This window comes from Stigmatopora argus, chromosome 2 (genome assembly GCF_051989625.1).
Source record: "Stigmatopora argus isolate UIUO_Sarg chromosome 2, RoL_Sarg_1.0, whole genome shotgun sequence".
Classification (NCBI taxonomy): domain Eukaryota; kingdom Metazoa; phylum Chordata; class Actinopteri; order Syngnathiformes; family Syngnathidae; genus Stigmatopora; species Stigmatopora argus.
Genome location: NC_135388.1, coordinates 7,951,015 through 7,977,276, shown reverse-complemented (window position 1 = coordinate 7,977,276; position 26,262 = coordinate 7,951,015). Strand labels below are relative to the sequence as shown.

The following is a 26,262-nucleotide window of genomic DNA, read 5'->3' as shown; positions in this document are numbered from 1 at the left end:
AAAAAATAACTTGGGAAAACAAACAAAAAACAATTTACTATATTGTCTAAATATTTTCTCTCACAGCAAAATATCCACTTTGCAAGTAAAATTTTCACTTTAAAATTTGACTTCTTTTGGTATATTTTGAATTTGCCAACTGCCAAGTATTTTTGTGCCAAAGTGAAACCTCATAAAACACTCCACACCTGAGTATCCTCGTTTAAATAGGTTTATTATTTAAAATGACATACAACATGACGTTTTTATATAAAAAGAAAACTCCCAAAACTCAGAACATCCCACTTATACCATTACCATGGGAAACTTAATACGCTAATCAAAGCCGATTTTAAGGGCAGTCTCAGAGTAGACACAAAACTTAAATTGGCTTGGTGTCTGAATTACACAACCCAGTGATATCACACTAATGTAAAGCTTGCTTCGAAACACAACTAATACAACTTTCCGATTTTGTTTACCCTGTAAAAAAATCCAAAAATCTTGTTTACATCTGTGTCAAGTCTCGACAGCACTCTCCTCATATAAACAGCTACATTTATAACCAGCCAAAAATACAAGACCACCAATAGTAAGCTCAATATAGGCAACATCTTCCCACATCCATTTGTAATGTAATCCATTAAAAATGTAGAGATTTGATAAATACTACAGCAGTTTGAATTGAAGAAGGATACCTTGTATGTGACTGTATTGCGATTTTTATTTTAAATACGTTTCTCAGAGGTTGTATGATATCTTCATTATCACATTTGATTGGCTAAAATAGTACCGGTATTTATAAAATGTCTACCCCTACATGAGGTGGCCACTTTGAGGAAATATTGACTTTTGTTTAGGAAAATTACACATGAAATTGCTATTATTTTCTCCAAGTTAACTCCTTCAGTGCCATTGACTGTGAGACATCCAATCACGAATAGCTCTTTTCATCCTCAGTGAATTTAAATGAGTTTGTCCATCCAATCCATTTGAACTGGAAGGCCAGGCAGCATAAAAAAAGCAACTTTCGCCGTCAACGGCAGCCGGACAGTTAACACAACTCTTTCCATTAGAAGAAAAAAAAGTGTTGTCTTTCCATGAAATTTCCACTTAACATACATTTTCCTTCTTTTAAAATATTTCCTAAACAACTGCAAAATATCGACATTTAAAAGATGCAACTGCATTAAACCAGAACTAAATCACAGCTAGTACAGTAACAGAAATGAGGTCTGCAATGATAAAACTCTCCTGATGCCCATTTGTTGTTTGCCAACATGATTTACATTCGTATCATCCGTAGAGCAAATCACTTAGTGTAAACAATGAGGAATGAATTCCTTCCTCTGTTGAGCATAGAATTTCATCCCGCACATGAAAAAGTGACTTCTGATTATGACATACTTTAATAAGTGACTTCAAAATCTATAGTCAATCCATATTAATCCAGTGCATAACAATTTCACAAGTAAAACTATCATTCATGAGGAGGATTTAACTGGACTGGACTGTGATGAAAGGCATTAAGTGTTTTTTTGTTTGTTTTTATTTTTTTTATACAAAGAATGGAAAAAATCTGCTTGTTTCAGGCCTGATATTTTGGGACGAATGGAAGAGTCAGCGGGTTGAATGCATCAAGCGGTTTAACAGCTCGGCTCTTGCCAACAACTGTACTTGTGTCTTCCTTCGCTCCATCGCGCCGCAAGACAGGCGAGCAGCATGCAAAGTGGACTGGGCTCCAAAATTTCTGGAGCTTTTCCTTTCAAAAGACTGTCAAGTCTTCTCCCAAAACACGACAATTTCATCTTTCACAAGAGGGAGCCATTCTGACAGCGACTCGTTGTCTATGAACCTGAAGCAGCACGCAAGTGACCGGGTTCGGGTAAAACAAGAATAAGAATAGCTTTCCTGTGATTCATTTGAATGATGATAGATATGAAACAAAAAAGCACATTGTTTTAGCGATAAATAATAATGATGATGATGCAGCTTGATGAAAACACGGCAAAAGGCATTCATCCCTCCGGAAGAAGAAAGAAGCTGCTTTATCGTCGGGTCCTCCATTTGCAGACGTTGACAAAGCGTGGTCGGGCTGGGGCCACTAAGACTGATTGCACAAATGTAAATCAAAGCAGCAGACGTCCACTTCGCTGTGCTCGACGCTTTCAAGTGTTGTTCGAGTAGCGTGTCCTTTGTGGGGTTGGCTTCCTATAATGCTGCGCGCCCTGAATGTCAACTATTTACTTAAATCTCATAGTCTTGGCAAAAAAAAAAAATTAAGTCACATGAAGCTGTGTGGCGAGAGGAGCAGGAATTGATGGTCTCAAAAGCAATAAAAGACTCACTAAGAGACTGCATGCGTCACCACACAAACTAAAGATGGCCCAGTTGATGAGGTCCAGACGGGCAGCGGCGGTTCCTCTCCTTGGAGCGCCTACCCGTCACCAGGTGAGCTTATCTCCATCCCTTTCCTTAAGAGTGATAGGTGCGGCTTTTTCTCAAACGGAAAACTCGGACCCGGGGCGGCGAGCTTGAGTCAGGAGCTTCAGGCGACGCAGACGTAGCCCAGTGAAGGGGTTGCACCACAGCAGGGAAGGCGGACCGCCGAACACAGCTTTCATGCCGTCCCATCGGGTGCGACGCTCCCAGGTGGGCTTCTCGTTTTTAAGACGTTCAATCTCCTGAAAGAAGTCCACAAAAAACTTGGTGAAAATACAGTAAAATGTTATCAGTGTAATGAATTGTGCTTTTAACGAACAACTGCAACCTAAACAAAACGACAACCTTAAGTAAGAATGTACCATTTTAAAAGTATATGTCCAAAATGCGACAAAATTATTTCATGCAGAAGTAGTTTGTTTTAAATTTGGAAAATAAATGACTTGAAATTTAAACCCTTGTTGGGTGTGCAAGGCATCTATCAAGTACAATTCAGTTACTCGATTCTGTCGTGGCGGATACTGACCGTCTCATCATTACAGATGGAGTGGATCTGCGTCCCAAACATGACAGCAGTAAAAGTGAGGAAGAGAACGGCTTCCAGACAAAGGAAGATCAGTAATAACACAGAGACTCCCGGAGAGAACTCACTGCACTCTGCGACAGATGAGACAAAAAGACTTGTAGTTTAATGGTACCTACAATAGCCCTCAGTTAAACAAAGCCATTACCCAAAGATATTGGCACCTTATGATCATTGTCACATTTGCTTTTACCCCCCTCACACACAAACTTTTCATATATATCTGTCTTATGAGTCACTATCCACCTCTCCAAGAACTCAAAATTACAGAATTGGTGTCATGCTCCTTATAAGAGAAGTAAACATGTTTTCACTGCATTTTAACCACGTCTGATACGGTTAAAGCACCATGTTGACATCTTATGGTCGATATTTGATCAAACCAGTCCCAGTGCTGCCATTGCTTTGATAGTTTTATTCTATTTAAATGTGTTCAAACGATTTCAAGGCTGTGCCATTGCGTGGGAGTCATCATTTAAGCATTGGCAACAAATGCCTGACAATAACACACAATAGTACTATTTTTAAAATTCCTGTCAACTTCACATTTTACTTAATAATTGATCATAAGCGACTTACCATTCCATTGTACTTTAATGCATGTGAAAAAGTGCATGCCACTGAGGCCAAGCGCATGAGCAGATATCAATGCTATGTACATCTAAGGAAAAAGAAAACATATCAATGCAAGTGTTTAGGGAAACATTTGCAATGCCCCTTGACCCTGTCAATCTACTTACAGTAAAAAGGACAAAGAATCTCTGATTCTTCTCTCCCACACAGTTGTTGACCCAGGGACAGTGGTGATCCATCTTGCGGATGCATCTTTTACAAATACTGCAAGCAGATGACAGAAAATATGAATCAACGGCGCCTTTGTGCTGACGTACATTTTGATTGTCATACTGGACTGGACATACATACCTGCAGTGGTGCGCCCTTTCAGGCTTGATGCTACAGCACTTTGGGCACTTGTAGATAACCTCGCCAGGCTTAAGCTGCAAACTTTCCATGTACTCTTTGGTTGCGTTGCCTTTTGGAACGGCACCCTAAAGGACAATAGACGATTTCCGATAAATTCCAAAATGATTTTTGATCGGGCACATCCCTAGCTAAAACAGATCCTTATGTAAATTGTACACAACTGTGAAAAATCCCTTCATCAGCGTGGGAAACTCGGAAATCCTTCAACTGGTTTACGCAGTCTCGGCTTACTTACGGGATCGGACAACATGGTCCGCATGTGTGAGGCCAGAGCGAGCAAGGCGAGAGCGTTGAACGTGGCACCGTTGAGCAGAGAATACCAAAAGTTCTTGGCGGGAAGCAGCATGACAAAGTTGACGACAAACTCGGCGTATAGCACCAAAAACCAGGTCATGCTGGCGCACACCATTCCGCAACTGTCCTGGATGAACCACAGCGTGCGATTCCCGGCTGCGTGGTCCGCGTGTGCGTTGGCGACCATCACTCCCGAGGCCAGGCCTCCTGACTCCACGTCGCCACCCGCAGATAGCAGTGGGTGTTGCTGCTCCATATCTCGCAGTCGGTGGTTTGAAGAGTGCATCCTGTCCTGTGAATGGTAACATAATGCAGTGCTTACATTATTGTTTTGACCGACTCATCGATCATGCACTTCAATTCTTGTAGTCCAAAAAGTATCAATGAGGCAATCAATCATCTTCTGGCACAGGGGTGTCAAACCAGCAGCCCGTGGGCCAGAGCCAACCCACCACGTCATTTTATGTGGCCTGCGAAAGCACATCATGTGGAGCTATTGTGTTTTACGCTAAAATAGAGTGGCTATAAAATCTCTAGTCCTCTAAAAGTGGAGGACTGCAGAAATCTGAAAATATTTAATGCTTTTTATTTTTTTTATTGTTTTTTACCAATTCAACTAGGGGGACATCCCTAAATCTAGAGACTGGGTGAATTTAAATTCAAACAAAATGGAGAAAAATTCTCTTTTTCTTAGGTGTTCACTTTCAAGGGCAATGATTAATGACAGACACGCTTCAATACGTATACAGGGAGTTGACACTCAAAAATGGGCATCTCTAGAGATCTTGCTACAATGAAGATAAAAGACCAATTCAAGACACTTGCTACAGACTCATCTGTCACCATCTGATAGTCGAATCTTCAAAGCCAAAGGGGGTTTGTGGCCATTTGTGCAAGGGAACGACACAAACCCTTTTCAACGTATGACTCATGTTAAGGCATAACACAATTTTTAGGTTAAAATTCACAAACTGCCGGTAACTTCAAGATAAATCAATGTTCCATTTGGAAAGGGATCCTGCAGCAGAAGTGCATGGAGATCTAATGATCCTAAATTGTATCTGCGGTCTCACTGCACTCCCCGAGACTCACTCGCTACGTTTTCATGCACCCGACACTTGTCCTCGAATAACGAGACGCGTATAAGGTGAACGAATGCTTGGTTCAACGGGCATATCCCAATAGCTGTAACCATGGCTAGTTATTTTGTCTAAAAAAAACGTCATCTAATTGTAGTTTTTGAATATATTTACAGGTTCATGTGTAACCAAATTACTGCTGAGATTCATTTCAGCAGAAAAGTCTGTTATTTTTCCCTGTCTTGAAAATACTATGTAATGCAGTGCTTTATTGTTGAACAACACATGTTAGCATTGTTAAGGAGTGGCAGGATACACTCTGCTACTTCAGTATTGATTCTTGCTGTGGTTATTTGTGGGGGGTGCACCATTAAAGCAACAACAGCTACTCATTTAGCGCTACAACTGCTTCCAGCCAAGAAGGCACCAAAAACACTAAAAACTAGGGAAATAAATTTACTTAGTGATCTAAGTTGACCTGGAAGCTAACGAGATGATTGGATTATGCACAAATGCTTTTCTTTTTCTTGTGACGGCAAAGCTGAAAGATATGAATGTAGAGACCATAGAACAAGAAATTAAATATATCGAAGCATTTAAAAATAATTGGCCAAGTCATTATTTTCTTATTTTTTGGGGGCGAAAAAGTGACTTAAGCAGTTCTTTTAAGAAGGTGACAATATTATTGAAAGAAATATCTGTACATATGACCTAATCAGGACAATATGGCTTATGAGAACCCCTGTCAACATAAAGTCCAACTGTTGTTTTTATGATTGCCTATTTACCTAATGCCTTTTCCCAATAAACAAGAGTGGCAAATATGCAGCTGTAGTGACATAATTTTAGGGGACGAGTTTAAGTAAATATTCTGCCATCATAACTTTCAATCACTGGCACCTTTTATGTTGCCAATGGCATACAAAAATGAGGAATGCTACTCTTCAGGCTTTGAATTAGCAACTAGAGAGAGGAGAAAAACAATGAGGAACTTACCTAGTATGTTACCTCTTCACAAAAGCATGCTTTGATGTTTGGTTTCAGGACCAGCACAAAATTTTGGATCGAGATTTGCACAAGCGTGGTAAAGGAGAAACCTGAAAAACATAAAGCAGCTGTCAATAAATTAATACATTTATTATTATGCATGCCTTCAATAGGGTCGAGGGAGCACTGGAATGTTGAGTAGAAAGTAGAAAGTTGAGTTGTGCGGCCAAACTGGATAAACAAAGACAAATGAAATGTTATTTATAAAGACTAGAACTACACTAGAACTTCTGTAGATATTTAAGGTGGGACATAAGGAAAAAATAATGTTATGATTGAAATGTGTCTCACAATAGGTTTGCCCCCCTTGGTATACTACTTTGAATAAAAACCCTTTAAAAAATCAATATCATGTAAATGATTTTTTTTAATATAATAAATTAACTAATCATGGAAATTTCTGATAACTTTTGTAATCTTGGAAATTTCCGACAATTAACTTCCATCATAAAATGTTCTAAAATCATTTGAAAAGGGTATGTTTATTTACAACAGACCAGAAAATTAGTTTAAATATCAGACCTCCAACATACTAGACTAGACGTTGTGGGGGTTCTTCTCTGGGGGTGCAAAATGATTTAGGGACCACCCTTTCTGATCGGAGACTCGAACCCAGAACCTCTTGACCATGAGGAAGACACGCTTAACTATTCTGTACTTACAGGATTGACAGGAAATATTAAGAGAAATTTAGTCAGTCAATTACCACTTGACATCAGATTCCACTGAAGCCATTTCCTTACCGCCAATGGTTTAGAGTTAGACAAGGAAACAAACATTCCAGTGATGATTTTATACGACTATTTTTCCATGTCTGGGAAGACATCATAGTATCATCAGCAAGGGAACGCCGAGATTGGAGCCCCTCCCTCCCCTCATCGACCTGAGAGTAAACCGTCTTCTCATTTACCATCTCTACCCGTCATACAACTCCTGTTTGTCAGCCACAAATAATTCCGATCCCCCCCCGAATAACGAAATGACAAGTACACAGAACAGAACATCAACAAGCACCCACCGCGGACATGATAGTATTCCATATTCCACCAGGCAGGTGGCTCCACTTGGCAAGCTAGCTTAGCTAGCAATCTTCCTAGCTAGCTTTACGACCGCTCACGCTCGCGACTACTGCGAAAAGTAGGCATTTTTGCCGGCCACCTACCTTAATATTCCCCACATAGTCGTTAGGGGACGTGTTTTGAATTCACGCGGAGCGATTCGCGATGTGGAGATTAGATCTCGCGGATCCGCGGAGGGAGCTGTGTTACATCTCATCAACCATTGTCGTTTTGGAGCTTCCGGTATTCGGTTCCTCTCGGTGAATGGCTGAAGGGAGGGGAACATTGTTTGGGCCAAGGAAATGTGCTACAATTGCAAAGCATTCATTTCCACTAGGTAGCGCTATTGTTCCGTTGAAAAATTCGAAGCGCAAATAAATTATAAATACATACATTCATTCATTCATTCATTCATTCATTCATTCACAAGGGGTGCTGGAGTCACCAGGCGGTGGACACCCTGAATTGCTGGCCAGCCAATCGCAGGGCACGAGGAGATAGACAAGCATTTACATTTCACACCCACATTTAGGGGCAATTTAGAGTGTTCAACCAGCCTACCATGCATGTTTTTGGGATGTGGGAGGAAACTGGAGTACCCAGAGAATACCCACACAGGAGGACTGATCTGGGTTCGAACCCAGACCTCAGAACTCTGAGGCAGACACGTTAACCTCTCATCCACCAGACCATCATGGCACTGACCATGGTGGACATACAATCCATTTGAACTGGGAAGGCTGGCATGTTTCAATGTCCTTGATGGCGACAGACATCCAATTTAATTTGACTGTGAGGTTTGGCAGCAATCAGTTGACTCGCCAGTCAAAATGGATTGGATGACTATTGCCATTGATGGCACCCAATGAGCTAATACTTAAAAAAAATAGTACATTTTAAAACCCAATCTTATTTTTACCCTATTCCGATCTTCCGAAATTTATATGACGGTTCCTGATTTCCGATCCTGTGGCGAGTTTTTTCAAAGAAGTTGCTGTTGGTCTGATCAAGTCCAAAAATGCATCACTTTGACAATGTTAGTTCATCTTTCATTGAAATTGATGAAGAACACGAGACCTTCGGATTTGGCCCAAATGTAAATTTGAGTGTCATCGTGCACAATTCCAGCCAGTTCTCACTGGACGAGGATGCTAAGCACCAATATTGACTTGGCCCAGACATTTGGAATGCATGGTCATGGGTTAGCGCCCCCCGAGGGATGAGCAAGACCTTTACTGGCAGCCGACTATGCCATCAGGTTTCCCAGGAGTGGATTATTATGAGCACAAGACAAAGCGGCTTGTCCCCCCCACAGCTTCACTCCAGTTCTGCCCCAGAGCCAATATCAACTGTCTAGTTTTAGATAGAGAGGCGGAGACAAATACCCCAGCAATCCTTTAAAGCAGATTATATGCTGAATCGGGACTGAAGCCCTTTCCATTTCCAGGACTGAAACTTCTGACTTCATTTTAATATAATCTCACAATTCCCTCTTTAAATGACATTTTTTTTTCTTTGTTCTAAGAAAAAACAATTTTTCCACATAATACCATGACATATTTTCTACATATTTCTTCTTACAAAGCAACAATTATGGGAACTTTCGTTCGCACTCTTGGAAAATTTGGAATCTTAGCTAAATGGGAGTTTTAGAAATGTTGGATGCAGCCCTTATGATTTCACCATGACGAATCTAGTCTTATAAAAAGAATGTATTTATACAGTAATTTAAACCTATCGACTTTCAACTCATGCAATTTATAGTCTCATAAGAATTACATGTGAATTTTTACAGGCTATTGTCTTTTGCTGTTGTGTATATTCCTGCCCCTTACAGTCAAATGCGGTTTATATAAGAACAAATATTTTTGTATTTTTAAATGAGAGCCCTCTTTACATCCACTCTTGCTTAACGTCCATTTTGCTACTGTCTATTTTTGGAAAAGAATCATGACCGTTTCCCTCATTGAATCCAGCATGCAATAAAATCCAGACACACTTGAACGCATTTGTACAGTGTAATATTTGGGAACAATGTACCGTGCCATGTTAGCGATTAAATGACATGGTTTGAGGTAAAGCAATACCTTTAATGCAAAATCTTGTTAGAATTCCAAAGCGTGCGTTTTGAAGGAAATCCCTCTGGAAACAAAGACGAAAAAAAGCAGGGTCGTCTTCATTCATTTTTAACAAGTCACCGTTCCCCCCCAAAAAAGCATCTGAATTTAGATTTTCAAACTGGTATCATGGTGCGGTGAATTAATGGATTATGACAAGGGTGTCAAACTTGATTTCATGTGTGTTTAGATATAATATTTAGATTTTTTTTAAATAAATGGATTAAAAGAACTGGATCAAAAGCCCTGAATATTCCGTTTTTTATAGATCCAAAACAATGTTTATTTGAGCTTTTTTTTCTTAGTAAGGGAAAATCATTTATTTAATCATTTGTTTTTCATTTCAAAAGGAAAGCATTTTTTTTAAATTATGTTCCATATTAAAGTGAAAAACAGAATTTTTTTTTATATGTTTTTATATTTTACAAAAAGATTTTTGAACTAAAACCCCCAAAAAATGGTTTCAAAAAATTGCAATTATTGATTTAAAAGGGGGAAAAATAAGGAAATATAATATACATCTATATCTATCATTTTAATTTGACCCTAAAACAGAAAGTCGGGACTCATGATTTACTTTCCCGGGCCACACAAAATGATGTGGTGGGCCAGATTTGGCCCCCGGGCCGCCACTTTGACACCTGTGGATTATGGTGTGAACTAACTAGCTACTCTAGCAAGTTTATAGGGAAAATGTGCTTGTGCATATAGAACTTATTATTACTATTATGGTTGTCCCTATGCTGATTTTTCAAATGGTGAATATTTCAATGGCGTGTATTTATGAATATTTATAAAGTGATAGGCTGGACGACGCATTCCCACACCAGCATTGAGCAGCCCTTGACTTATCGCAGGCTTATCTGTACCGCACCCACCTTTGCCTGTCCTGCATAAATCCAAGCTAGAAGCCTTTTAGAAGGGATTTTGTGCCACACTCAATCTCCTTGCTTCACTCAAAGTGCAGGACGCAAACAGAGCAAGGGCCAAAGACCTTTTAGCCTTCAACACCATCATCTCTCACTGCATGTTTGGATGTAAAAACACTTGGTGGAAGCACAGCAAGCTTAGAAGGATACAGGCTGATAAAAGTCCAGTGAAGCTGCACTCTTATTAAATATATTGTAGCCACGCCATTAAAGCCTACGTGAGTTGGCAGGCTGCTGGAGGACTTAAAGCATTCTCTTCCACTGTTTTTTTTTTCTCCTGGCAATGAAAAATGTCCATAGGATTACTTCAGGTGTGGGAATCCATTTTATCCAGTCTTCTATTCCATTGTAAAACAACAACAATAAATTAAACCTCAGAGGGAAATTGTCTTAAAAAATCAAATATCTAACTCTGTTAATTCACTAAAAATAATAATAGTAACTATACTATATAGTGATACAATTCCAGATTAAATGGGAAACATTTATGAAATCCCCCCCCACAAAACAACAATCACTTTCTATTGTTATTTTATTGTTTACTGGTGTTCTAATTGATAATGCGGAACTTTAGTAATTTTACCTTTTGAGCTTTTAACAGTATTCGGTCTTAAATAAAGTTTTTTTTTTCCTGTGCTAGGTGTAGAAATTGAATTAAATACCAAGTAATGTCTTATCTGAATCTGAACATCGATATTTGATTTTTATATTGATGTCTTAGTATTTTTTGTAGACCTGACTGTAGAAACCACAAGTCAGAAAATGACACCAAGAATGGTGGACTCCCAAATCACTTTCCACTGTCTGCAAACCTATCTAAAGTTTACCTTGTGGTGATAGGATTAATGTTAAGCCGTGACCCAGCAGATGTCACAGATTCTTTTGGCTCACCTCACTATAGCACAGAAAGGATTCCGGGACTCCCCTATTCACAGTGAAACATCTTATCTGCCTTCAATATTAATCAGAATCCATTTAAGGCTTTTTTTCTGCTCATTTTAATACAGTGAAATAAAAATAAATAAAGGATTAATTTTAAAAAATGGGCATAAATTTTGGCTATAACCACTTGGTACTTCTCCTTCATTTTTTTGTTAATTTAGAATCTAGATTTTTTTTTCTTGTCCATTTCCTCATACGGTACTCAAATTAATATACTGAAGTTATAAAAGTGAGCTCTTTTAGGGTTGCCATTGCTTGAGCTTTAGAGCTCAGGGACAAAACATGAAAGCGTGTCTATGCACTTTAGTTTATGTGTTTGCGTGAGACTGTGAAAACAAGCAGGAGAACTTCTCCAGCTGCTTTTCCGTTCTGCGCCTCACAGAGGAAGAGCTCCCTCCATCAATAATTCAAAAAAGACAAACTTGCTCTTTCTGCATAACCGCTGCACCGCCCACCCTCACTCAATCTTCTTCACATTACCACAAATAGCCAAACCGCTCATGCACTCAGGTTGATTTCAAAAGTTTGCTGGAAATCCAAATATTAGGACCAACTAATCCATAATTCAAATGCAAATGTTACATAGTGCTCCATTAAAAAATTAAACATAAAAACCTGCCACAGCAGGTGCATGCGTAGATAATTTTCACACAAATAGGGCACCGATTTCTTAATCAGCTTTCAAATACAAGGCTTAGGAGTTTATATTTTTTATGTGCTCAAACAAATCTGTTGCCGTTTTGAAAGGCCATACACAAGATGGGGCGCTTTAAACGTGTCTGGTAGACAGATGTCTCAAGCAAATCCAAATATTGAGGTCATCGTCGCTAAAAGTGCAATGTGGTTGTTTACAATGCGACTTGTATTATTAACAAGATTTGGAGATTTATGTGCACTTAGTTGGTAAACTGCCGGGTTTATTTCCTTACTAAAGCATCTATAGTCATGCAAATGCCCATTTCTGTGAATTTTTGAGTTGTACTTGCAGCCATTTAGCGCATCTTTATCATTTTAAGTTTCTTCTCTTGTGCTTACAATTCCAACCTCATATGTGTAAACACGCTTAAAAGAGTGAATTGTATGCAATAACTTGGCAGGTGCATATTCATGATGGTTGTGTAATTAGTCTTTTGTGTAAAGACTCTTGACAAACAATGCATAATAAATGTGCTTTACTCCATCTGTGTCTCATGAGGAGCTACTGTGAAGGGGACAATGTGATCACTGGGGGTTCTTATGTGAGTGATCATTCTAGGGTCCCCAGTGGTGGGGTTGTTTCCGCACTCTGACATATGCAGATGACCTTATAATCGTGGTCCTCCTGATGGGAAACATGTCTTTGGGGACACTACAGTGCAAGGATGTAAAAACCTTCATCGCTGGCCACGTTGTATTTCTGGACAACAAAATATTCAGATTTATGTATTCATTCATTTTAAATCAGGATTATTTTCAAATAACTTCTTTTAAATTAAAAAAAACAAAACAAAACAGTGAATATCGACTCAGTTATTTTTGTGGTGTATTTTTCAAAGGAGGAAAAAGAATACGTATTAGCAGATATTTTTGTCGCCCTTGATCGTCTTCATTGGGAACTGCCGACGTTTTATCTGAATGGAAGTTTAGCAACAAACATGAAGTTGCCGCACAGGATTTACTTTCACGGGCCATACAAAATGAAGTGGCTAGCCAAATGTAGCCCCCAGGCCTTGAGTTTGACATCAGTACTGCAGTAGGAAAAGAGGTTCTTTATTTGGTATTTGAATTCTAACCTCAAGTATTGCGTCAAATTAGTAACTTTTGGTGTTTTACCAGAGCTTGTTCACAAAGTCTGTGAAATTGTTCTTATTAACTGAGCATTTAATAAATGTAATGGGCATAAACATACAAAGGTCCAACAGACCCAACAACAGACAATTTTGCCCAGAGGCACCTTCATCTGCCCTGAAGACACCTGGAAAACGGGTAGGATCATCAAACGGTCACACCATAGGCATTTGACCTCTTGCATTACAATCATTCTGCAGTCTAGCACTTCCTATCTGTGTAAGAGCAAACCATAAGGAGCCTCAATGCAGGAAATCACACTGCTGTGATCAGTCTGAGAGCAATCGACCGCAGCGCTTCTGTCTCATCCCCCAAACACTTCAATCTGATACGCAGTTTGATTTTATCAAAACCAGAAATTGCTTTCACTCAGCAGGACCAGGTGAAACTGTGAATTGAAAATGAAAGTGATTACACTCGTACCTCTACTTACAAAATGAAACGTTTCCAGAACTTGTTTCGTAACTTGGATTTTTTGTAAGTAGAGCAGTACTTTATAACGGATGCAGGAAATGTATTTACGTTTTGGGGGATTTCGTAACTTGGATCTTGTTTTTGTATATTGGAATGATCATTTGCATATCAAAGTGTTTTGTAACCTGAGTTCAACTTGGAAGGAAGTTTGGGAAAACTGCCCTAACAGGTGAATTCAATGGGTAAAACAAGTCACAAAGGGAAAAATCCAAAAATACAAAACCCAACCTAAACCCCCAAAGGAACCGATCTTACTACACGTGTCAAAGTGGCGGCCCGGGGGCCAAATCTGGCCATCATTTTTTGTGTGTTTTTAGTTCAAAAATCATTTTCTAAAATCTAAAAATATATTAAAAAAGCTAAAAATAAACATTGTTTTAGATCTATAAAAACTGAATATTCAGGGCTTTTAATCCAGTTCTTTTAATCCATTTATTAAAAAAATAATCTAAATATTATATCTAAAATGGTCCGGCCCACGTGAAATCAAGTTGACGTTAAAGCGGCCCGCGAATCAACCCGAGTCTGACACCCTTGCCTAACAACAACTAATCCATTAATGTCTCAGATACACTAGCATAACTAATTATTTGTATATAACAGTGCTAGTCTCAACAGAGCATTGTAACAAGATCTGTGAAAAGGCATATTTTGACATGTAATGAATCTCATTTCAACATATAGCATTTGATGTAAGAATAAATCCACATCTATCCCATTCATTATTAGCAAGCCAAAAATAAGTGAGAGTGACAACAGCCCAAATGGCCTTCATTTTCCTTCACTCAAAGTGTGTGCTTAAGTCCATCAGTGCTATGCGGCTGTCACCAGATCATTAGGCACCATCCGCTTCAATAATGCAAAAAGAGCAAAGCAGGCACAGCAAGGGTCCACGTAGGTAAACAACACATTATCATTGCTGTGTACTGGCAAAACCAAACACAAAAACTCTTCCTCTCCAGTCGCGGCTGCACGGGTATGCATTTCACTTGAGGAACGTTGGGAATAAAGTTTTGCAAATAAGGGGCCCAAAGTAAATCACAGGAAGAAAGTCATGCATGTCGGTTTTCTCTGGGTACTGTGGCGATGGCACACTTTGAGAAAACATGACTGTTGGATTTAATTCAAGATTTGTAATTGGCCAGAGTTACAAAAATTGAATAGTTTTTTAAATGCAGTGTGATTGGCAAGCAAGTGGTGGAGGACAGACTCAAATGTACGCAAGTTAGTCCGGCAGAGTGTCAATCAATCCCTGGTGAATTCCACAACAAAATTGTCACGGGATTGGTTAGATGTGCATGTCAGTCAAAGCCCCAGAAAGTATTTTCAGAAAACGAGTCATTTTGCCAGAAAACAAAGTTAAAAAAAAGATGAGTCGATTTTGAATACTGGAGGTTTGGGGGAAACATACTCGGTTGGCCTTCCGATCATGAAAATAAACATTAACTTGGGATTTTTTTTAAAAGTACTATGTATGTTGGCTATAGGGCAGCCCGGCAGATGAGTGCTTAGCGTGTCGGCCTCACAGGGGCACTTGGGTTCAAATCCAGGTCGGTCCACCTGTGTGGAGATTGCATGTTCTCCCCAAGCCTGCATAGGTTTTCTCTGGGTACTCCGGTTTCCTCCCACATTCCAAAGACATGCATGGTAGGATGATTGGACACTCTAAATTGCCCCTAGGTATGAGTGTGAGCGTGAATGGTTGTTTGTCTCCTTGTGCCTTGCGATTGGCTGGCCACCAATTCAAGCTGTCCCCCACCTCTGGCCCGAAGTCAGCTGGGATGGACTCCAGCACCCCCTGCGACCCTAATGAGAATAAAGCGGTTCAGAAAATGAGATGAAATGAGAGATGTTGGTCATAAATTTAGAAATTGACTGTTTTCCCCTAGGCACAATAATGATAATTTCGAGTGTGACAAGCAACCCATTAGACTCCTTCAGACAAAAATAATTTTAAAAAAATGTCCACAATTTTTGTGTGTGTGTTTTGACTTTGTTTTGGTAACCCACGAATAACCTTTGAACGCAAAACAAGATTGCAGCTACTTTGTCCACTTGGGCTTGTTGCCACGACTAAAATCGGGCCGGGCCGACGTCCATCCATCTATCCCGTTTCCAGTGATGGCCACTCGGTGACGTCTCGATCCGCTGTTAGTGTGCTAACCCAACCCAATGAAGCTTGTGACGAGCAGCCTCGCGAGCCAACCGACGAGCTCGGAGCTTCCCCGAGGCTCGCCGCCGACCCCTCCTTCCCTTCGCCCGCAGCCCTTCACGGCGGCCGTGGCTTCTTTTTCATTTGCGCTCACACGTGACCGCAGAAGGCGCTTAGTGGCATTTAAACATCATCCACTGCGCTTTCCGCCACCAAAATAGACGCACGGAAGCAAAGGACAAAGCATTCCGAAAGGGACGGCGTTTTCTCCCTTTTTGAACGCTGAATGACGCTCGCCGTGGTCCCCTATGAAATTGCGGACTTGTTTTTTTCTTCTTTTTCCCCCTAATATCCTCACCACCTGTAGCTAAAAGTGGATTTTTTTCTCCAAGAACCACACAGTGAGATTCTTGCGCATCTGTGCGCTAAGGAGCGGAGAAGCCTAAATCCATCCATCCATCCATCCACCTATCCATCCATCATCAGCCTCCCGGAGAGCGAGAGGCATGCAGGCTGGAAAGGAATGTGCGCTCACATAGGAGAGTGGTGATCCCCATCCGCAGATCGCCATTTCTCTCCGGTTGGACCGATTCGTGCGGAGGAGGCGACGAGAGGGCGAGCGTCGCTGAGCAGCCATGGGCAAAGAGGAGTGTAAAACTATGCTGGACGCCTTGAACCGAGTGACGGCGTGCTACCGGCACCTGGTCGTGGCTCTGGGCAGCACGTCGGACTCGCAGAACTTGCGCGAGGAGCTGAAGCGGACTCGCAAGAAGGCGCAGGAGCTGGCGGCGGCCAACCGGACTAAACTGACCTCTTTGCTGAAAGACAAGAGCATCAGCAAGGAGGACCGCGCCGAGTACGAGCGCCTGTGGGTTCTCTTCTCCAGCAGCATGGATCTGCTGGAGGTGGACATGAAGCGCTCCCTGGAGATAGGCCAGGACTTCCCGCTCAAGGTGCCCACCAGGCACCTGATCCAGACGGGCATGACGGGCAGCACCAGCACGGTGGCGGCGCGGGCTATGAGCGTACAGAACATGAAGTACGAGGCGGACAGCAACATCGACACGGCCGACCTGCGGGACCTGCAGGCCGAGATTGGCCAGGTGAGCCAGATGATGGAGGAGATGGAGATGAAGGTGCAGGTGGCGCCGTGGGCCGTGGAAGCCAAGCAGGAGCCGGGGGCCGAGCTCAAGTCCAACATGAGCGTGGGAAATTCCTCCGTGGGCGTCATCTCCATCTGCGACGAGGAACCCAAGGACGAAGAGGGGGGAGGCGGCGGGGACGCTGGCTTCGCCTCCATCTGCGCCGTCTTGGTCTTCTTTGTCATCTTGACTGTGGCTGCAGTGCTGGGATATTTGGTCATCAACATGTCCTGAACATGTCCTTGGAGGGTGGGTGGGGGGTTCACGGGGTGGGTTTGACGTCTGTCTCTACTTGGGGCTTCAGTAAACCATCACTTATCGGTTTCAGGAACTCTCAACTGTCATGATGTGCTATTTAAAGAGTAAGTTACTTTCTTCCAATTTGCCGACAAAAATATTTGTTGTACATTTTGTCCATCTTGCAAACAATGTGTGAAAGGGGGTGTCCAAACTTTTGCCCCCAAGGCCGCTTTTAGAAAAATCCAAGGATGTACTGGAAATCCTGCCATTTTTACTTGTTAAATAGTCTGTAAATGTCAAGGGAAGTGAATGAGCTAAGAGCTACAAGCAACCGAATAATTCCAAGGATATTCCCAAATATATATATATGTATATATATATACTAACATTTTTTTTGAACATTTGTTTCAACATGTCAGGTTTGACCCCTCAACTGCTGGTCACATGACGAGCTCCATCTAGTGCTAAAGCTGAGAAGTGCAACACAGGCTGTATTTAAGCATCTTGTGCGGGCCATATTTAATTACATTTTCATGGTTTGCTCTGGGCCAAAGTTGGCTTGTGGGCCGTAGTTTGGACACCCCCATGTTAGGGCCTTGATGAAAATCAAAGTTGTATGGTTATGAGAGGAAAAAAAGCACAGCAACATCAACACGACTGATACGACTAACAGAGCCATGTATATCTTATATTACATTAGACAAATTTTATTTTAAAATTATTTCTTTTTTTTCACCTGGTAATGACAATGCAACCATCACAATTATGTATTAAAATTTGACTTTTCAGTGTGGCCCAAATATGGATTTGCCAAAACAATTGCTGATGTCAGCCTGATTGGTCCCAATTTTGCTAGGTAAAATGTACATGGCACAATCAAAAAGTATGCCAAAAATAGCTGAGCAAAGTTTAATTATTCAGGATACAGTAGGCCATCTACTGGCTTGTGTAAGGTACTTGGAATTTTTCTGCCATGAATCATCACAAGAGACACGCGGGGGCATCCAAAGGCACAAAAAATATATATATGTGGTCTTACTGTGGACTTGCATCAATAAGTAAAATCAATTGTGAATATATATGAACTAGTTTTAAAAAAGGTGAAAAGTAGAACTCTTAAGTGGCAGGATGGTCGATAGTTCCAGTTTAAGGTTAGGTAGGCTTGTTTTTAAGGGCCAGCGAGATTGTTGTTTTTTGGGAGAAAAAGGAAATGCATAAGTAATAATGAGTAGAGTAGTAAATTGAATTTTACTGTCCCCCTGGGAATGTTGATTTTGTTGACCCAATCGCAAGGCACTCTATTGCAGAACCTATGACACAAACTAAATGTCAATAGTCCAAACACTACAAGAACCCACATGGAAAACATGTATTTTATTTCGAATGGTTTACTTTAAGGCTTTCATGGAATGAAATGGGCAAAAGAAATAAGAGAGTGGGTAACGTCACAACCTTATTTGCCTTTCTTGCCAGTCTGTGTTCAGAAATGTCTCCGATGTTTGGTAACGTGAAGCGGTGTCTGCCCATCGGGATACTAACAACACGTAATCCAAGTGGATTAGCGAGAAAGCTCATGCAGGGACGTAGCCGGACTACTAAGTATTCCTGTCCGTGCTAAATGACGTTTTACAATTCGACGTGCTAAACGCGAAGGCATAGAAATCCAAAGATGTTCATTAAAGGTAAAGTTTAGCTCTTCACAGGGTTGGATGCATTTTAATCGGCATTATTACACAATCTTCTTAGCACTGGTCGACCACATTATCATAAAATCCACAAAGCCAGATTGTTGTGCATCAAATCACAACGCTAAACTAACGGGGAGAGTCTATTTTGGCACCTTTATAAGTCAACTGTCTTGAAATAACACACCAGTTTACCTTTAAGCCTGTGATCCTTTTCAGGGTTGAATGTATATATTGCACCGTGCATATGTGTGAATGAGTGTAAATACATGAATAGAGGTTTTCTACAGTCATCTGTGTGAGATAATGTACATACAATCAGGGATATTTATTGTAATAAAATATTTGTTAAATTTTTTTGCATGTTTGTACACCTTTTTGTTCCCATGTTGCATCTTTTGAGATGATTGTCAGGGTTTTAAAAGTGCCAAATTTCAAGCCTTGAGGTTGTAAACACTGCAAAGCTAAAGGGATTTTAAGCAGAGGCTTATTACTTTTGACATAACCACCTTAAGGTTAAATGCCGTTCAATTTTCCAACGGCGATGCTGGAACTGCCTGGCTAATGGCTTTACTTCTAAGAGTATTTGTGTCTTCCTGGAATAGCTTGGGAGATCTTAAGGCTCTGAGCCTTGAAAATTGGGCTTGGTCTAAAATAGAGCACTGGGGCAACAATGAAATAACATAAAACAACTCAAAATAAGTAGGAGGTTAAGATACACCCATATTTTTTTAACAAATTAATTTGAGCAAACCACGAATGACGCACTTGTTTTTTTTTTATTACTAGCTCGGGAAAGTAGGCATAATTCACTCGTTCACTACTATCGACCGTGGTAATCTTCAAAATAATTTCAAAAAGGATGATTGGCATGGAGTTAATTTTTCAATGTCGACTGGTAACCAATGAGTGCCCTATAAAGGGCTTAAATATCAGCTTGAAGATTATTTTTAGCTTGGCTATTTTGCTCTAAAGGGAAATCCCAAAATATCCCAAAATACGAAGGCAATTAAGTAAACAGGACCGGTTAAAATTATTTGATTTTATGAAGCAGGATGAGGGATGCTAAGAACAGGAGAGCAATTTGAACACCCTAGGAAAGATGTAAATATATTTTTGCAAGCTTTCAGATTCAAGAATTTCCTCCCAAAAGCTGCATTAAACGAACAATATCCAAGCCAATTACAGGGGAGTGAGTGTTTGTTCAAAGAGGCGCTCGACAGACAGAGGCTCCCGCTACATGCAAGAACCACAACATCACCTGATCATCGCGGACAACGATAGTGGGTTTCTATGGCTGTGGAGTTACCATGGTAACCCTCAATTGACTCTCCAAGGCAAACAGCATGAAGGTTGAGTGTTGTTATTTACACTTAACCTATTATACATATATAAACGCACGCAAATACACACACATTACGGTATTTTTCCATTTTCACCTATATAAATTCATTTAGCATACTGCTAACTCCACATTGGAAGGTCGGAACCCACCAGGAATTCAACCCTCGATCTCAGAACTGTGAGGTGGAAATGCTAACCACTCTATCATGCTTTCTCCACAATTGCAGTTAAATTAATGTGAATCATTGACTGCAAAATGCATCCCATCCATTTGAATGGGGATATTTTGGCAGTGTAAATGGATTGGATGTCTGTCGCTGTCTATGGCGGTGAATGAGTTAAGCACTGGCGAGCCAGTTGACGAAGAATTCATTTTTCACATACAAGTCGGCAAGTCTCCATTTCTGGTTCACCGAAGTGGTGGGTTCAATGAACTGTAATGCGATCGTGCCAGTTCTAAATGATAATAGATACCCCGTACAAAAGAAATAAAGTACTTGAAATAATCTGGATCACATAACTTTCTTGTGCGAGCATGACCTAGACCTCATGGTGTTTTCACTTTCAAGTGCTTTTGTGTGCAATGTGTTCCTACGTGGTTCACACAGGGGTTGTGGCGTCCAAGGGTCCAGTGAATGGCAGGAGATGGTTGTACTTGGGTGTGATGTTGACCTGCAGGAGTGGGCTGTAGGGGTCGGAGACCAGCAAACGGTGTAGTGCTGACTCGGAACCCTCACCTGGCTCTGCGTTTGTTCCCACCTTTGCCTTGTGTGAACTGCTCAACGGGTACAGTTGGTCTCCTGCGAAGAAGGTTGGCGATATTTGAACACTGCAAGAATTGGTGAGAAAGCAGATGAGTCGAGCACCTGGCAGCACTGATAGGTAGCCTTCCTCCTGGAAGAAGACGACGGGCAGCCAATGTTCGCAGCCGTCTGTGCCTCGCCGCCTGGCAAATGTGTGGAGGTTGCTCAGTGAGGCGAAGCGGCACATTCGGCGCAGCTCATAGAACTGCGGGGGAGCGATCCACAACTCACGAGCCTGGTAGCTTTGCAGGACGTCTGCGGGCGTTGACCACTGAAATGCAACAGAATAGGTGAGCAGCAGTGGATATACAAAGTCTACACATCTCTATTCCAATGCTAACGGTGCTAGATGTCTAATCCATTTTGATTGGGAATAGATGGCAGTGAATGATCACAGTCAACACTCCCAGTCAATATGAATTGGAGATTCAATACCATCAATGGCAGTGAATCGTGAGAATTCTTCCCATTTAAAATGAATTGGACGTCTATCTTTGCCATAGCCAAGCATTGAGCTGAATACTTTTAGCTAAATATTTTTTGGCAACAACCTCCATCAAAATTTGCAGTCAAGTGAAATAGCTTGACTTTAAATTTCAAGTTATGTTGCTGTTGTTTTTACAAGTAATATACTGAACTGTAATCGCGATGTGGCAGGACTCAATCCTAGGATTTTCACCATACTGTAGTCTTTGTCTCTTAAGCTTTATTTGAATACTCAGTAATGGTTACGCTGCCACTTAGCACTCAAAGAGGGACACAAAATGTAGTAGCCCTGGACTTAAAGTACATTCAAGGTCACCTGTAATTGTTCAATTTCTTTTTGGTCTTGGAGGGCGTTCGGTGTCTCCTCCAAACAGCACATGAAGAAGGCCGTATCGAACCTCTTCACGCTATATTGTCTCTTGGGGGTCAACCAGTTGGACCACTCGTGGAGAGCCCAGATGTTGGGTATCACCTCCAGCTCCCTGCACATTCTGACGAAATTGGACGGGTTCTGGTTGACCAGAGTCCTCCACCTGCTCAATTCACTGCTACACAACTGGTTTACTTTGTAATGCTTGATTTCATCTGTAACCTGACTTTCGTTGATGCTCTTTAACAACCCCAATTCGTCCTCTTTGCAAACAAAAAGCAGCACGCCAGATTCTTCGAATGTTTCTCTCAAGGCACAAATACGGAAAGCGACTTCGCCCGGGATCGGGGAGCCCAGTTTTAGTCTGTCGGTGGCAAATATCGGGGGTCTGGTATCCGGTGGTTGCTTAACGCTCCTCAAACCGAAGTTGGGAGTTTTTGTAAAAGCTTTGAAGACGTCCAACCAATCTCTAGAAAAGTCGGAAGAGTCCACCAAACCTCCAGGGAACACATAGGCGTTAGGCATGAATCCGCTTTTACTGCTTCGTTTGAGGAGCAAAACGTTGTAGTCAAAGTGGTGAGGGACCCGGGGTCGTCCTTTGGGGTCACCCGGCTGAGTTAACTCCACGGTCGGTGTGGATAAAGTTTCCGCGCCGAGCCTATGACCGGCGGCTAAAATGAGAGTGGCTGCCTCCTTCCAGTGTTTCAGTCCAGTGTTCATCTTAAAGCGTCAAATCTTCAGTTTTTGTGTGTGAAATTCACCTGAAAGACATCACCCACATGCGAAAAGATGTTTTGATTGTGACAGCCGGAAGTACACGTGCATTTCTTTTCTTTTTCTTTGAGATATTTTCGGATGCATGGAGGATGATTGGTTCAGTGCTGCCATCTATAGGTTGGATCTTCGAAAAACGACTGCTCCCATTTACACGCTGGACATCTGTAGTAATGTTTACTCGTTATAAGTTAAAAGAAACCGGGAAAAATATATTTAAAAAAGTTATCTGATTTAATTTTAATAATAATTTCATGTTTCAATGTTGTAGTTTAAAATTTAAAAAGTGAAAATTACAAGATTGATAATGATTGTAAATGTGTAGGAGATTTTTTTTCTTCTTTCAATTTAATTGCAGATAGCCTCTTTTTACTTGCTTATACCTAAATTCCAGTGCCCTAATTTATTGATGTTATGTAAAGACTGGACCCAAGTGTCTGGTTAAACTTCTATTTGCCCCAAAGGCATTCTTTCAGACATAATATTGACAGTTTCTATGAACTAAATTTGGTTGTGATTTCAATCTTTCCTGTCCATGCTTGAATGTTGTCTGTTAATCTCTGAATATAATCCTTAAACTTCATAAAACTATCATCCATTCTTAAATTGTGTTGTCTGATGTCTGTGTTTTCTTCCTTTCATTGCCGTAGTATTGTATTTATGTTGAATTTCTAGCAAGAATTAAACACGTATCTTGACTTTATCATTTTGTGTCAATTATAAAGACGTTTGGAGACAAAGTCCTTTACCCGATGTCTTGGATTGTTCCACTTTTTGTCGTCTTTTCCACATTTGGCTCGGCCAATGGAACCTGTTTCACTGCTGGCAGGTAAAGGTGTAATATTGACAAGGGAAATGAATACCAAGTGATTTCACTTCATCTAAATGTTGTGTTTTGATGCTCAGGTTGGCCTACGTAAGTGGCCGAAATGGTCACATGGTAAAATTTTTATCATTTATTAGCCTGAGGCGTTTAACCCCAGCCCCAGCGCTCATGTTCAATGTAAGTTCTGCAAAGTTCGATGCAATTTTTGTATTAAACCGAAGTTGTGACTCTTTTTAAAAACCATAAAATATTTTGCAGGGTTTTCTGGCTATGTTATACATAATCCCAGCAGACATCAACACCCTCATCAACTACTTCAGTTTTGCTCAGTGGTTTTTCTACGGCCTGACCATGTTGTCCCTTATTGTCATGCGTTTCACTAGAAAAGAGTTAAAAAGACCAGTCAAGGTGCAGAATAACATGCATTTGTTGCTGTTGTTGTATTTTTGAGCTGTAGTAATTCCTTGTTTTTTTGTTTTTCCTCAAGATTCCCATTATAATAGCTGTGATAATGGTGCTCATCTCTTGCTATCTGGTGCTTTCTCCGATCATTGAAAATCCTGAAATAGAATACCTCTACAGTTCATTGTTTATCCTCAGTGGGCTCCTCCTGTACTACCCCTTTGTCCACTTGAAAGTCAAGTGGGCACGTAATCTCATGAGTAAGTACATTTACTTTTACTAGTTCAAAAACAAATGATGATTTTTGATTTATAGTTCAGAAACATAACTTCAAACTTTTTTCTATTGCTCCTTAGGAGCCAGTCAGTAAGGTTTTTATTTTGCAGGGATTGTTGACTTTTTTGCTTAACGTAGAATTAATTCCATTCTGTTTTGGACTTTATCGCCGTATAGGGCCCATCACCATGCATCTGCAGCTCTTGATGGAAGTGGTACCTCCTGATAAATGTGAATGAACTTGTGACTCAAGAAAAATATCAAAGTTGTTTTGGGAAATCCTACTTGGCAACATATGATCCAAAACTACGGGATCTCCCTAATGATGTGGCTAATATAGAAATATGATATATTATAATATTGAATTTTGTACAGGCAAGGAAAAACGACCAACTACAACATCTTAGAAAATTATATTTGATGTATTTTCAATTGAAATTCTCTTGCAAACCAAATACCGTACAATAACATCACAGCTTCAACCAAGCAGAAAATAGAGTGGGAAAAAAATGGAACGTCACCTTCTAAAGCAGGGGTCTCAAACTTGCGGCCCGCGGGCCAACTGCGGCCCGCGGGACGATAATTTGCGGCCCCCGTCTTAATATGAAAGATCGATTTTTTTTTTTTTTTTTTTTTTAATTTTTTTTTTTTTTTTTTTTACCCCAATCCCCATGATGGCGCCGTTTAAGTGGCAGCCAGTGGCAGTAGCTCTGTCCACTCATGTTTTTCTTGTTTTACAGCATGTTTTACATGAAAAATTAGAGGGAACATTGACATGCACCTGCTTGTGGCAGGTGTGATACTGGTGTGCCGATAGCGAGCAATGATGATGTCGTGACCGGATGATTCGCCTAAAGACGTTTCGCCGACGGACGTTTGACAGACGGACAGGTCGTACTAGTATTTGTTAGTTTAATGATTAAATACAAATACTAGTATTTGTATTTAATCATTAAACGCTGTTTTCAGCTGGATTTGACCGAATTTGAGAGCATTTTGAGCCGTTTGGCGAATGGACGTGTATAGACGTTTTTTTGCCTCCATCGCGATATCATCCAGTATTTGTATTTAATCATTAAATGCTGTTTTAGGATGGATTTGACCCGATTGCTGTCATTTTACGGCTCGGTTCTGCTACATCTGCCTGCCCAAGAGTGCTTATTCCCGGACTGCCATTGATGGTAGACGAACATTGATTTTTACTATAATTTGGACAACACCGGCGGCGGGCCGGATTAAAAATCCTAACGGGCCGTATATGGCCCGCGGGCCGAGGTTGAAAAACTTGTACACACACGATCCGGCGGGGCGAGCGTTCGAATCCCGTTTCGGCGAAACCTCCGTTCGGCCGAATGAACGTTCGGTGGAACGTCCATTCGGCGACCTGCCCGTCTGTCAAACGTCCGTCGGCGAAACGTCTTTAGGCGAATCATCCGAGTACCGATGATGTCGCTCACACTGGTACTCAGTGCGCTCAGGGAGGTTGTCTTTCTGCTCAGACCAACAAAAAATTAGAGGGAACTTTGGTTCGGAGCTGAATAAACCAATCACGGTGAGGTATACGGCTCTGGAGGGCGGGACATCGGCCGGGCTGTCCAGTGCCTCGCTCACTCACTCATTCATTCCTCCAATCAGCTGGGCGGAGGAGAAGCCGTGAGGCCGATCACTCCGCTCGGCGCGCACACTCCTCCGCTGCTCTCAGCATAGAACTGAATGAGGCGCTATGATCCGTGATCCAGCCTGTGTCAGTGTCTGTAGCCATCTCCGCGATTGAAACGGAGAGCGAAAGTGCACATGCGCCACAAACCCGCGCGACTGAATGTGAAAGATCAACCCGAGACTCATTCCAAGTGGAAAAACATATTACAGAGCCCCAGAGATGTCTCTTTCAAAGCCTGCCGTGAAGAGAAAGGTCGGTGATGAGCACAGACAGTTTCAAGAAAAGTGGGGAGTGCAATATTTCTTTGTTGAACACAGGGGCACCCCGACGTGTCTCATTTACACTGA

At 41.2% G+C, this 26,262-nt stretch overlaps 4 protein-coding genes across 5 annotated transcripts; 2 read left to right on the top strand and 2 right to left on the bottom strand.

Moving 5' to 3' along the window:
- Window positions 1-197: 197 nt before the first annotated feature.
- On the bottom strand, window positions 198-7,726 carry zdhhc7 (zDHHC palmitoyltransferase 7). 2 transcript variants are annotated; one of them, XM_077593543.1, is made up of 8 exons: window positions 7,571-7,726; window positions 6,358-6,458; window positions 4,224-4,574; window positions 3,929-4,053; window positions 3,745-3,841; window positions 3,584-3,665; window positions 2,948-3,078; window positions 198-2,663 (listed from the first exon to the last, which is right to left on the bottom strand). In XM_077593543.1, exons 3-8 carry the CDS (start codon window positions 4,566-4,568, stop codon window positions 2,481-2,483), a joined length of 963 nt encoding a protein of 320 aa, XP_077449669.1. In that variant the 5' UTR covers window positions 4,569-4,574; window positions 6,358-6,458; window positions 7,571-7,726; the 3' UTR covers window positions 198-2,480. The 2 variants fall into 2 exon arrangements, with proteins under 2 accessions (XP_077449669.1, XP_077449678.1); XM_077593552.1 differs by lacking the exon at window positions 7,571-7,726 and adding an exon at window positions 7,427-7,560.
- Window positions 7,727-16,041: 8,315 nt separating this feature from the next.
- Window positions 16,042-19,331, top strand: LOC144064202 (regulator of G-protein signaling 9-binding protein). Its single transcript, XM_077586516.1, has one exon. It carries the CDS (start codon window positions 16,543-16,545, stop codon window positions 17,281-17,283), a length of 741 nt encoding a protein of 246 aa, XP_077442642.1. The 5' UTR covers window positions 16,042-16,542; the 3' UTR covers window positions 17,284-19,331.
- Window positions 18,647-22,810, bottom strand: nudt19 (nudix (nucleoside diphosphate linked moiety X)-type motif 19). The gene is made up of 3 exons (XM_077586503.1): window positions 21,924-22,810; window positions 21,185-21,392; window positions 18,647-21,118 (listed from the first exon to the last, which is right to left on the bottom strand). The coding sequence occupies exons 1-3, from the start codon at window positions 22,695-22,697 to the stop codon at window positions 20,919-20,921; spliced, it is 1,182 nt and encodes a 393-aa protein (XP_077442629.1). The 5' UTR covers window positions 22,698-22,810; the 3' UTR covers window positions 18,647-20,918.
- A 645-nt stretch (window positions 22,811-23,455) lies between these two features.
- LOC144064210 (b(0,+)-type amino acid transporter 1-like) lies at window positions 23,456-24,641 on the top strand. The gene is made up of 5 exons (XM_077586528.1): window positions 23,456-23,580; window positions 23,658-23,754; window positions 23,836-23,985; window positions 24,065-24,239; window positions 24,433-24,641. The coding sequence occupies exons 1-5, from the start codon at window positions 23,504-23,506 to the stop codon at window positions 24,492-24,494; spliced, it is 561 nt and encodes a 186-aa protein (XP_077442654.1). The 5' UTR covers window positions 23,456-23,503; the 3' UTR covers window positions 24,495-24,641.
- Window positions 24,642-26,262: the final 1,621 nt, after the last annotated feature.